Below are 13,133 nucleotides of genomic sequence, written 5' to 3'. Positions count from 1 at the left end.
AGTGTCCCAGAACCTAAAAAAGTGCAAATCACAGTAGACTTGCGCAAGTATTAGGGTAAGTTTTTAAGATTTGTGATGAAAGGCAACTTAACAATTTTCTTATAACAAAGAAGAGAAAGCAGATTATTCCAGGTTGTCATGGGACTGGTCCACAAATCTTAAACCTTATACTGTTGAGGTAATTCACTAGTTCTGGGGACTATGACACTCCCCTTACAATAAAGGTAATTATGAAAATTGTGTGTTATTGTGGCTTTGACAGAGCATAAATGGTCTTAATGTACACTTGTTTTTCCACTATTTAATGACCCAGGTAATTTTCACGGGTTTTGCAAAATTTGCACTTGCCAGTTGAGCGAGTTTCTACAAAATTAACAATACTTTAAATGTTAAACCCAATTCATAGATTTATAGTCATTACAAACATCTTAGACAAAGTTATTAGGATTCATTTTTATCTTTAGCAACGTCGTGCTGCCGTTATATCATAAACACTTTAAGGATGATTTTTAAGTTCATAAAACAAGTTTCTTAAAAAAGCAAGAATGTACTCTATTTCTACATGTAGCAAGCAAATCATACCCTGATTTTAAAATTAAAAAGGGGTTTAAAACTTGTTAATCAAAATATTGAATGCATAGGACTTTTTTGCAAAGTTAAGTGCTTGGCGAACTCCTTGTTGTAGTTATATCATAAGCGGTTAAACATAAATTAGGACCTCTGATATCTGAAATTGCAATTCAATCCGATACGAAATGACACTATACTCAAACAAGTAAAATAGGATAAAATGAAATGTTTGAAGCAAGTTTTTCAAGGTTTATTTGGCGATAGTTTGCTTCAGTGTTAGAACATTTAGTTACTTCCACTTAACTTGAAATCCCTATACTTTTCAGCACAGATGCCACTATAGTATCCGACAAGTGCCAATAGTAGCATCAAGTTTTAGCTTAGATCCAATATTATTAGACATCCCTAATATGTAGTCAAACAACGAAAACAGTGACAGAACGAGGTAAAAACAAGGAGACAAAGTCCGATTTACTTTTTTCTGCTTTACTCTGTTGCTATGTTCCACTGTGTTTTGTTAAGTTGCAGGTTCTTTGTACTGATAAAGATTACCTGAATAGGTCATTGGGATTTTGGAACGGTTAATGAACAATTTTTTAATTGATAGGATGACTGGCAGCAACAGTATATTTATTTAACTACTATTAATGTCCAAGCAAAACGACTTAAATATATGTGTGAATATAATTTTTCATTATAATATAACATTATAAAACCATGCATTGTTGTTGCTATTATTATTTACAGTGTTTTGTTGGAAATAAAGTCACTTGTGTTTAAAGGCAATTCAAATAAATTTCCATTTCACAGATATAAAGGGGTTTAGAATATCTAAGGCAAACCTTCAGGTTATGTGTTTGTATAATTAAACCAATGTAAAATGAAAGCTTATTATATATATCAGTATCTTAGAAATAGCTATTTAGTTATACTGTTATTTATACCATCTTTTCCAGTGTCTTTTCCAGTGTAGGTATCCGAACTGAAAATACGGGCCCAGTTTCTTGAAGTATATCCACAAAACTTCGATGCAAATTTGTTAAAGGAACAATTATAGGTTTCTTGAAAAGGAAACAATTATTTTTTAATAGGTTTTGAGTGCTTGATAATATGATGGCAACACAAAACACAATAAGGTCAGTGCTTCCTAATCTTTTTTCTATCTCTGAGCCTTGCACCACTCTCCGACATGAAATTAGTTTCATACCAGACAACTACAGAATACACATTGCGTTTATGCATGTTTCAGTTGTTCGAGTATCATAACGGATGCAATTTGACATGTGTCGATCGTATCGGTTATCAACAATATTGAGACAACATTTTGTCAATCGTGTTGACACAACATAAAAAAATACCAAAAAGTTGATATCGTACAAGGGTGAAAAAATGCTTTTATTTGGTTTAAATTAGCCAAAATTTAGGAGACATGGCACATTGGAGACCCAAATTATATGATTTTGATTGTAAAAAAAAAATAGTTATGGTGAGGACATGACTTGGTGCTCAACCCATGTGCACAAACACAACCTAAATTGTTATTAACTGTACCATATTGTTTGCGCTTAACATAGTTCAAATCAGTCAGAAAGAGCAGAAAATATAAATAAAACACTAAGAAAATAATAAAATTTAAAAGCTTAAAAACATTTTAATCGCAATTACGAACCATTTTTGAAGTTACTTAATGCATAATTTAAAATTCAGACATATAACAGCCTATACCAGAATTTACATCAGGCGTAGCAATGCAGCATGGAACCTTTAAAACCACTATAGAAAAAGTTAAATATTGCGACAAAGCTTGTATCCTCGTCCTCAGTTAACAACCACTGATTTCACAGCAAAACAAAGCAATTTTACCAACAAAAACTTACATTTAAAAACTTTAAAGTAGTTATTTTAAATTCTATTTTATCCAAATTAAAATCAACAAAAAAAAAATTATAATGAATTTTTCTTACTTTTGCAAGTAGGTGGGGTGTCCCAGGTTCCGTTTGCACGACAATAGTACCTTTTTGATGCAGGTTTTGAAATATCAAAGCCATCATTACATTTATATGAAATAGATTGACCAAAAACATAGTCAACTTTATTGTCGATTAGTGTTCCATTCAATAGGCCCGGAGGTGCACCACATCTCACAACTGAATAGAAAATTTGGTAATTATTTACAACATAATACAATATTTACATGTTGAGTTGAATGTTATAAGATAACTGTAAATCTACTTTAAGTTTGATAAGCATAATATTTAAATTTGTATAACTTTTATTTTATACAAAACTGTCAACCCAACATTTCTGATAAATAACTAACAGAAAACTGTAAATAATAAAGACAAATGGCCAAAATAGGTTCACCATTTTACTTTTCTAGAAAAGCTAAAATGTGTATTTCACTTACTAGTACATGCAGGTTCTGCGCCTCGAAATCTCCAATATGGTTCGTTAGTTTCGTAGCGAACACTACAAGCCATAATTGGAGTACCGGACAATGTGTAACCTGTAAAGTGAGAACTTGTGAACCTGCTGAGATCCTTCTGACTGCTCTTATTTCAGTAAAACTACGATATATATCAATGTTTTTATAAATATTTGGTCATATAAACAAGTGGTTCCAAACCATTGGTCTCACATATAACTTTTCAATTTTTGAAAACCTATGTGACCCACTAATTTTGCCGGTTTACACATAAACCGAAATACAATGATACATTTTGGCAAATATTCACATTCAAATGTCCCAATTTTTCAACTTAGGGAATACCCCTCATTTCCATCTGACACAACATAAAGTCATAAAGTAAGAAAACATCCTAATCAAATCAGTCAATACAATGAAAGCCACCTCTTAGACACATAGCGAACATGTTCATTGTTGACACTTGCAAGGTGCCAGCTGTAAAACCATTTGGTGTGCTGTCAGTTCCTTTTATTGGAAACGGCAAACATACCAATAATTGTTTTTTTTTACAAACCTATTTAGTATGCTTTTAGTAATATTTTATTACGTTATGACCTACACCACACCTTCCATTTTTGCCTAATCAAGAAAAACTATTACACTGCATTATTAACCCTGTTACTAAGTGGAGGTTTGATCATTTTATATCAAATTATTGTAATCAATTAAAGGCAAATTGTAATACAGGTATCACAACTTATTTGCATGCCACAAAATGCTGGTCTTGAAATGAATTAAAAATGATGGCAAAAGCTGAGTTTAAAATTTATGATTTCTGGTTAATGCATGAAGGGTTTTAAAATGTAGAGCAATAGTAAATGGCTGAATGTAAGTTGCAATCATATCGCTTAGCACTTGAACAATGTTTCTAGGACTTTACACAATCTTTTTTTATAGAACTTTATCAAATTGTAAGTACTGCTGAATAAGCATTTTGCTTGGCCGTGACTGGTTTTAGGAGTCCGTTGGCGCAGTAACACACCAGCTGTGACAAGAATATTTAATTACCGTTTCAGTTAAGCGAAAAAATTATTCAAAAACTGAAAAAAATTTTCGACAAAAAGTAAATGACCCATTAAATTCAGAATCATTAAAACGACATTTTATTAAAAACACTATTTTAAAAGTTTACAGTAAAATATCAATAAAAAAATAATTAATAAAGGCAAAATTTAGTGATACTTATATACCGGTAGAAGCAAAATATTGGCTGATATTATCGTCAACTAATATACCAGCTTCAGACAGTAAGTTGAATCCTGACAAAAACATTATTTAGCACTTGCAAAAAGGATGAGTTCCAGACCCCGAAAAATCAACCCCTGGATATGCTATTGTGCACAACTAACTAACTAATTAGTTGCATCTTTAATAACTTTTTATCACATAAGAAAATGTATAAATAATAGAAATTGATATCCTTCAGTTTTTTAGGTATAAAACTAAAATGACTTTAACATAGATTAGGATATTATATAAAATTACTTTTTAAGACAAATTAATCTGGAGCTATGCTTAGGACTAGGGATGTTCAAAGTAGAATCCCAGGGATTCTAGAACTTTAGGTTTAGAATCTAGAATAACGAATCTAAATACTTTGGAACACTATATACGAATCTGTTCATAAGTTTAATGGTGAAAATAACGGCCCAAAGGCATGTCGCTTTTTATGTCTATTTGGGCCGTTATTTTCACCATTAAACTTATTGAATCTAAATACATTTTTATTAAATTATTTAACCTCGATTTTGTTTAGGGGAGGGATTAATCTTAATATACCCCACAAGGCCCACAGTCACAGGAATAAATAGCAAAACAATTTGATAAAATGTGTATATTATAATAAAAAGTAATCTCCCAAATGTTTAATATTCTTCTGTAAATTGAAGCAGTTGTATTAACTGCAATACATGTTCAGGTTGTTGCCAAAACCTTATATTTTGGCAATATAGTGTGCAGAATGCAACACTACATAATGAATTCTTTAGTAATTGGTCCTGATTTTTAAAACATTGATATTGCCATAACCAATAATTACTCTGTGCACAACCTCGCTGAATATAGGCCTGAGGTTAAACTTAAGTAAACCTGTGGCGCATTTTGTCCAAGGCCAGCATGTTTTACAGGAAACGTTACTTTTGCAAATTAACTGCAATTAAGGAAATTGCAAAATCCGCACCTGGCATTGACATGTTAAGTCACTCGGACAATAACGTTTGATTGACACTTCCTTATTAACGCGAGACGCGAAGTACTTGGTCGCCCGAAAAAATGCGGACACTGCACTACAGACTGCATTTAAAGCAAGTACTATAAATGTATTGCCGCAGCGACACCCCGTTATTTTAATTTGTCACTCCTGTATGTACAATTGGGTGCAACCGTCGGCGGTAAAACATTAAATTATATCGGTTACGATTACCGGAAATACGAATCCCATATGGATTCGAATCCAATGTTTTGATATTCTACTTTGAACATCCCTACTTAGGACATCAGTTAAGAACAATATTAACAGTTACTTCATAATCACAAAACACAATTGTCAAAGGTTATTTTAACCAAATGTCATTACGATAACTGTTAGACTATCTGTTGGTCTTACGCCTTCTGCTGAATGTTCAGTTAATATTGTTTGCATAAACAATATTTTTCTTTTGAATGTTTAATTTAACAAACAGCAATCCTTGACCCCTAGGTTGGTAACCACTGATACAAACTTTGTAACATTAAATATTAAAATATTTTTAAAATAAACAACTTACTGTCACATTACCTTCATTGCAGCCAAAATGTATCCTGCTTGAAAACGTTGTTGAAGTGTAATTAACATAACCATTATCAGGTTTCTTAGGTCTTGAGCAGCTTTTAAGTTGACAGGAAAATGTTGCAACACTCCAAGTAGAATCATTAAGGCACTTTCTTATGGCTGGGCCATTGTACACATAATAACCTAACATTAAAAAATGTGGGATCAAACACAAAACTACAAAATACAAAATATAAACACAAATAATTCAAATATATCTCTGCGCATAATACAACAAACAGTCGTTACAGAGTTCAATTCAAAAACATCCATAATAAAACAACAATTAAATGCATCATGTATACACTATAATTATATTGAGGACTGTGAGGTATAATGTACAATAGCAAGTAGTTCTAATATTAGTGTTTTTAGAATAAGCAATCCAGAATATTAAATCCAAGTATATTTTTATTTATCATATGCCATTGTCAAAGGGCTATATAAAGCAAAAAAAAAATGACTCACTTTATTTTGAGTATGGTGCTCTATGAGACGCAATTTTAGCTTTGTAGTTTGTGTCCAGGACTTAAATAAGTGTAGTGCACTCTAGTCACCAAATGGCCAAAGCGAATTTTATTTTTAAATGTTTATAGGTGAAAGGTAGTGACTTTACACAGTATGTTTAACCGCATAAACTACTAAATTGATAGTGATTTAGGCCAAAGCTTAATGGCTTAAATTTACAGTATGTTAAACTTTCCAAAATGTAGACACAGTTTGTTTAAAATAACGTTTATTGTAGGGGGTTTAACAAAAAGCAATTATCCTTTTTTAAATAAGATTTTTCTTATGTTGGCGCAGTTTGGTACTGGGATTTATGTTTGTTTGAATATCACACAAGTAGAACAATTGCTATCACATGGACATGCTTATAGCCAAGTGTGACATGCCTTAACCAAGTATTTAGTCAATCCATTTCGGAAACAACACAGAATATTGTAATTTGGCTAGTTGTTAAATTCCAATTTTTTTTTCTTTTTTATCTAGTATAACATGCAGCACTGTGTATTATTAATTTGGATTTTTAGGTATAGATCCAAGATTACAAATTAATGCAGTTGATTAACTTACCAAAACCACAATCATATTCTACTTCGGCACCTACAAGCTGTTGACTATCATCTTTAGCAATTCCATTTTTTCCAACATTCCCAGGCTTTAAGCAACCCTCTGACAAAAAATAAATATTATGTTTTTTATTTGCAGTTTTTTTTTAATTGGTAACAAATATGCTAAAAGGCCTTTCATACATTAAAAGAAACATAAAACATTATTGTGCAATAGCGGAAGCGCTTCCAGGCATCAACATGTAAACCAGTGGTATATGTGTTATATATCCACACCTTTTTCAAGGAGACCCAAGAATATAGCAATATGATATTATATCAGAATTGTGAAACCTGGTGAGCCAGAATGATGAAACCTGGTCAAATGGTTAGTACATTGGAACAAACCATGTAATTTGTGACATCACAATTACAAATGGGGCAAAACTGAGTTGCATACAAATCGCTGTCAAGTTGACATAAGGTGTAGATAGTGGGCAATCATAGTCAGTTTTAACTTGATGTCTGAAAACTGTTCTACTAATTTCCTAATATTAACAAGCAGTGTTTTTTTAAGGTGTTTTGGGGGGGGGGGGGGGGGGGCGAAACGGTCCTCCAAATTTCTCCTGCGGTTTCCCAAATTTTGGACTTGCAACTTTTTGGTATTTAAATGAAACACTTGCGGCCTCTTAAAACTACTTAGCAGTCACCCAAACCAAACCTTAAAAAACCCTGTTAACAAGTAAAATAGGTTATAAACATTATTTCCAAAAAAGCTTAATACTAAACAAATATTTATTTTAGGTTTTAAGGTTAAATTATGGCTTTACCAAGCAAGCAGCACGTTTAAGGTAACTATTCATGGGCAGTGGTTAAAATCCCTTTAGAAATTTGTTAAGTTTATTATTTTATAGGTTTAGTCTTTTTCAGTAGTGCAATAATTAACTTCCTGTTAATTGGTTAATTGGTGCACACATAACAAAAACTCGGCCATGCAATCTGGTAGCCAAAATAAAGAAGCAGCATAAAAATACACTTTTATCTGTTGAGTACATGAAAACTATTGTATAATTTCTCTGGTAACAAAATTAAAAACAAGAATCCTTTAAATATTTAAAATTAATTAGAAACAATATATCATAAAGCAAAGTTGGCATATTTGTAGGATAATTGCAAACAGGGTTGGGGAGCTACTGTAAAATAGCATTGACTCGGCTCTAGTCACAAAGCCATCAACACATATCGAATGGCTCCGGCTCCACAGTTATGAAACACTTATACCATGGCTCCGGCTGAAGCTTTAAAGTTACTGAACTTTGGCTTAACTATGTAACATTTGCAACAGTAAACAGTTTAGTTTTTATTGGAGCAGTTTAAAATTATTTTGCATGAGCTGATAGAAAAAAAGAAAAATCATCTTGACAATTTTGTTATTTACGATCTAACAAAGAGCAAATACCACATGAGTTAAACCAATAAAAACAAATATAAAAAAATGTGTACACAACAAAGCCTTTATTGTGGCTTTGCTGTAATATAAAAATGTAAATTGTTAATAACAATTGTTTCTTTGACAAATATGCTGTATAGCATTTTTCCAAGGCATGAAGTTTTTAAATTGCTATAGTCTACCTAAAACTACAGCAACTGGGTCAGATAAATCTCCACAGATGAGCTCTACAAATTTGAGAAATGGCTAAAGCTTTGGCTCCTTCTCCACAAATAAAATATGGCTCTATTATTTGTTTTGTTTTGGAAATATCCATTCACAAAAAAAATTGTGATTGTTTTCATGCATATATTTCATCTCAGATATTTCAAAGCACAAATAGGTAGAGAAATTCAGCACTACAAATACATTTTGTTTTGCCGTTTTAAAAAAGAAAATTAAAAAAGGAATAAGTGCAAAGCTCGTTTAGTGGGGCAAAGGGCAGTCCTGGGCTTATAGATTGTTTATTATTTTAAAAAGTACTAAATTTCAAACCTACAATTGTTGTGTGTTTGCAGTTTACTTTGATTGTCAGCCTTAATACTCCTATTTCGACTTAAAGAAACAGTCATGATAGTCGCAATTCAGGTTAAATAAACAAGTATGACATTTGAACGCATCCATGAGGTACCAGGCCATGCTTTTCCACCCAAATAAACTATATATTTAGTCTGTTTTAATTACTTTAATGCAAAATATGTTTGTGCAAACTAATTGGGTTTTGCTATATTTCTGTCTCTGTGTTACCCAAATCTAATCAGCACAATGGTACTATGCATACTAAGCAGGGCTCTCACAAATGAAAACCAGAAAATCCCTAAAGCTATGTCCAAAAATCCCTAGATGGCATGAAAAATCCCCAAAACACAATTAGCGCGTTATGCTATTTGATCACATTACCTCAAAGCGAGCAGTAGATTTTCCCATATTTTTTTAAATAACTGCATTGTGTGGCCCAGGGTGGTCCAAGGTTGACAGCATCGCGGGCCACGTAAAATGCTACATGCGTTCCTAGGGCGGATCAACGATTTTCGTTTGGTCGTGGCATGAAATGGTTAGAATGACGTCACAAAGCATCGTCAAATACATATAAGCTCCAGAAACTTGCTACTATCATCGAACTTGTGAAAGCGCGAATAATTTGCGTATTTCACAAAACTTTTAACTTAGTTGACTGCATTTTATGAGAGTAGAATATTTGCGTAACCATGCGTACCTTACTAAAATGAGATGATACACACAATCGCCAAACTACAAAAATTATGGTATAACCGGAAAAATGTTATCATACTCAAACAATTGCACTATGCTTACTGTTCATTGGTCACTTAGAGTTCTTTGATTCAACTCTCAACGGTGCGCATGCATAATTAATTCAACATTACTTCGCGGCCACGAACAATGATGTTGCGGGCCTGGATTTGGACCACCCTGGTGTAGCCTATAACCTATATATAGGTAGACTACTATTGTCCATCATGTCCAGCTACTCATTTGAGCAGCAATGTGTTGACATACTTCACCACCTGGTGCCATTTAAATTAAAATTATATCTTTCACCTGATCACAATAAGAAAAAAATTTGACTAAGCTAGTATAATTCATAACTTCCAATAGCGCAACAATCAACAAATTCATGCCAGGTTTGAAATAGGCTAAGTAGTTTCAGTTACTCTTAAAAATTTCATATAAACTTCCAAATGAACAGAAACAAGTAGGCTAGCATATTCTGAACCTGATTTTTTTTCAAAACTGCAATTCGGTAAACATTTACTAGTTAACAAATTATGGGAAAAATTCCTAGATCATCAAAATCCCCAGATTTGTCCCTGAAAGGGGCTTAAAGTTCCAATTTGGAACTAAATCCCTAAAAGTGAGAGCACTGATACTAGGACATACAAATTCCATTAAATGAAATTATATATGCCGTTTCTTGGAAAAAATATGCAAATCTCTGTTATATGCTTAACAAGTCATTGATTCTTTAAATTTGAAAACTTCTGCAAAATTTAACCAAATAAATGTTTTTTTTTTCGTACTAGTTCTTTTTTTACTGATTTTGAGCTGCATGCTTCCACACTAGTTCGCCCCAATACAACTTATCTATGTAACAGTGTCAGAGTAGGAAAGGAAACATGTGCAAAAGGAAACATGTGGTCTAAAGTATTGCTCTTCAACCTTTTTTGGTTTGATGAACCCTTAAAGTTGTTGTGACAAACTCCTGCACCCTGTTCACCTAAAAGGTAAACTGAGGTAAAAAGCGAAATCATTATGCATATTAATATCATCATGTTAATTAAACCGGGCGGAGCTGCCGAAGTTTTGCACACTGTCGGTGAGAGTTTGATTATGGCTGCAGGCTGCTTGCGAGTACTATTCTATGTCATAAAACAGCATTGAGTGTTAAAAATTAATATTTCATTAAAAGTTTGTGGTGCACTCTTGTTAGGGTTGTTCAGATTTAAAAAAAATTTAAAAAGTTTAGCTTATCGAAGCTTTTCCTGGTGTTTGGACCTCATAGGATTGACAAAACAAAATTTGAAATTGGGTCATGATTTCGCCCTCCTCAAGCCCCCAAAGTTTAGCCCTTAAATCATCAAAATATGTGAATTCTCCTATTGTAAAAACTCGCTAAATTGGCTCTAATTTAGAGAAACGATAGCAAACAGTATTAAAAAATTTTATTTGTAATATATTAACAACGAATATGCGTAAACAACACAAAAAAACAGTTCAAATACCCAAAACAATCATGTTTTTGCGAGGGCCGATTTTTTAAAACCTGGAAACACTCGCGGTGTTTTACTTATGGCATTTTTTTACTTATGGTGGTAATACCTGGGCATCATCTAAAATATTAAAACTTTATCAACAACTTGACTGATGTCCTGCTCTTTTAAATACAAAACATATTGCATTACTTGAGACAGAGTTGGCAGCCTTGATCCACTAATTGATGGCGATGATGGACCAATAAGATAATAATCGCCTTCAGATCTTGTAGTGATTTTCGTTTTTATAAGACAACTTGGCAATACCTTTCTTTTTCTTCTTTAGACATTTTAGCATAAAAACTAATATTCTAAAACACACAGACATGTATTTACTCCACATTGTTTTACAAGTTTATACTGCATATTTATAAAATTAAATCTAAATTTAACTATTTTTTTACCTTCGTAAGAATGTTTAAAGGTATATTCATGTCAAAAATAAAGAAAAAATTGCACAACTGTCAAAACATAACCCTACCGCTTTCAACCTTTTACTAAGTAACTGCTAAAAGTGGTAGAACAACAAGCGAAAACGCTTGATTTTGCTACAGCAAATATAAGGGGAATTCCCGGATGTTACAGAATTAAGTGTGAAACTTTGGGGGCTTTGAGGAGGGCGAAATCATGACCCAATTTCACAATTTTTTTTATCAATCCTAGTTTTAAGGTCCAAACAATGGAAAAAGCTTCGATAAGTTTAACTTTTTAAAAATTTCCAAAATCTGAACAACTAACCCTTGTATACCTTTTCGTACTGGTGCACCCCATGCATATTTTGATGCACCATAGGGTGCACCGTGCACACCTGTTGAAGAGCACTGGTCTAATACAATTAATTTAATAATATAAACTTAAAATACCCTTATAAGCGCATGCAAGACAGGTATATTATTTTTTATAATATTCATATATTTCTAATCTTCTTACTTTTGCATTCAATAGGAATTCCACTCCACTTTTTGTCCGATCTACATTTTCTGTTATACTTGTTCGTCATGTGGTTAATCAATACAAATCCATCATTGCAAAAGTGCCTATCAAACAAAAAAAAAGGTTCAAAATGCACATAAAAAAGTTAAAGGATTTACATAATGATTTACCGTTATTTAGGGGACTGAGCAAATCAGCGTCAATGGTTCTAACCTAATAATTAGCCAACAAAATGAACTTAAAAATGATTTACTTAGCTATACTTCCATATTTTATTGATGTATATTCAACACCTCCATTGGGGCTTGATTGGGGAACAGAACAGTTTGCATCTAAATGAGTGAGAAATGGCATTAATAAGGCTATAACGAGTGAAAATGTAGTTGCTAAATCATTCTTAAAATGTTAACCTTTATTAAAGCAAGACATTCCACAGTTTCCATCACAGTAGCAGTTTTTCAGTGGACCTTTACAATCTGAGTCGGATACACAACTCTTCCTGCATATCATGCCAGGTTCCACAAGATCCGGATGGGGATTACATACTCCTATCAGGTAAATATGGCATTTAGTTATATATATATATATATATATATGTCCAAAAAATATATTTTGAATTAGTTACCCCATTGCACACGAAAAAGTTTGTGTCAGGAGAAAAAAGGTGTTTAATGTCATGTAGGAGTTAGATAAATTTGTTATGGAAGACAGCAAAACATTACGATATTTCGGAGTTGCAGCCTGAAAAAATGCTGCAGCTAAAGTGCAAGTGTGATGGGAGTTTGTTTATCACCTGTACGGCAGATTTGTGGGCAGGGCAAATGGGTCATTCCATTGCTACTGGTACAGTGGTGGCACCATATGTCATGGATTTTTTTTAATTTTATTTGTAGAATCTCCCTGCAATTCTATGAAAAGTGATACCAATTTTACCAAAATTGGTCAAGTACTTTTTGAGATATCAGCGACTGAAAATTGGCCCTTTTTAGGCTTTTTCCTGATCGCTCATGCATAAAATTTAACTGAAAATTTTGTTTGACCTATT

General features: G+C 32.7%; 1 protein-coding gene across 1 annotated transcript in view; it reads right to left on the bottom strand.

Moving 5' to 3' along the window:
- Positions 1 to 12,631, bottom strand: part of LOC146148388 (uncharacterized) — a 31,774-nt gene extending 19,143 nt beyond the window's left edge. Inside the window, exons 1-8 of the mRNA XM_083386589.1 lie at positions 12,499 to 12,631; positions 12,342 to 12,420; positions 12,086 to 12,192; positions 6,921 to 7,019; positions 5,814 to 5,990; positions 2,978 to 3,076; positions 2,535 to 2,717; positions 1,515 to 1,631 (exon numbers count right to left, since the gene is read on the bottom strand). Coding sequence (XP_083242715.1) covers positions 1,515 to 1,631; positions 2,535 to 2,717; positions 2,978 to 3,076; positions 5,814 to 5,990; positions 6,921 to 7,019; positions 12,086 to 12,192; positions 12,342 to 12,420; positions 12,499 to 12,598 — 961 coding nt within the window. The 5' untranslated portion in view covers positions 12,599 to 12,631. The remainder of the gene's footprint in view (positions 1 to 1,514; positions 1,632 to 2,534; positions 2,718 to 2,977; positions 3,077 to 5,813; positions 5,991 to 6,920; positions 7,020 to 12,085; positions 12,193 to 12,341; positions 12,421 to 12,498) is intronic.
- Positions 12,632 to 13,133: the final 502 nt, after the last annotated feature.

The sequence above is a fragment of the Ascidiella aspersa genome, chromosome 4 (genome assembly GCF_963924565.1).
Source record: "Ascidiella aspersa chromosome 4, kaAscAspe10.2, whole genome shotgun sequence".
In the NCBI taxonomy this organism is placed as follows: domain Eukaryota; kingdom Metazoa; phylum Chordata; class Ascidiacea; order Phlebobranchia; family Ascidiidae; genus Ascidiella; species Ascidiella aspersa.
This window is presented reverse-complemented; position numbering and strand designations above follow the sequence as displayed.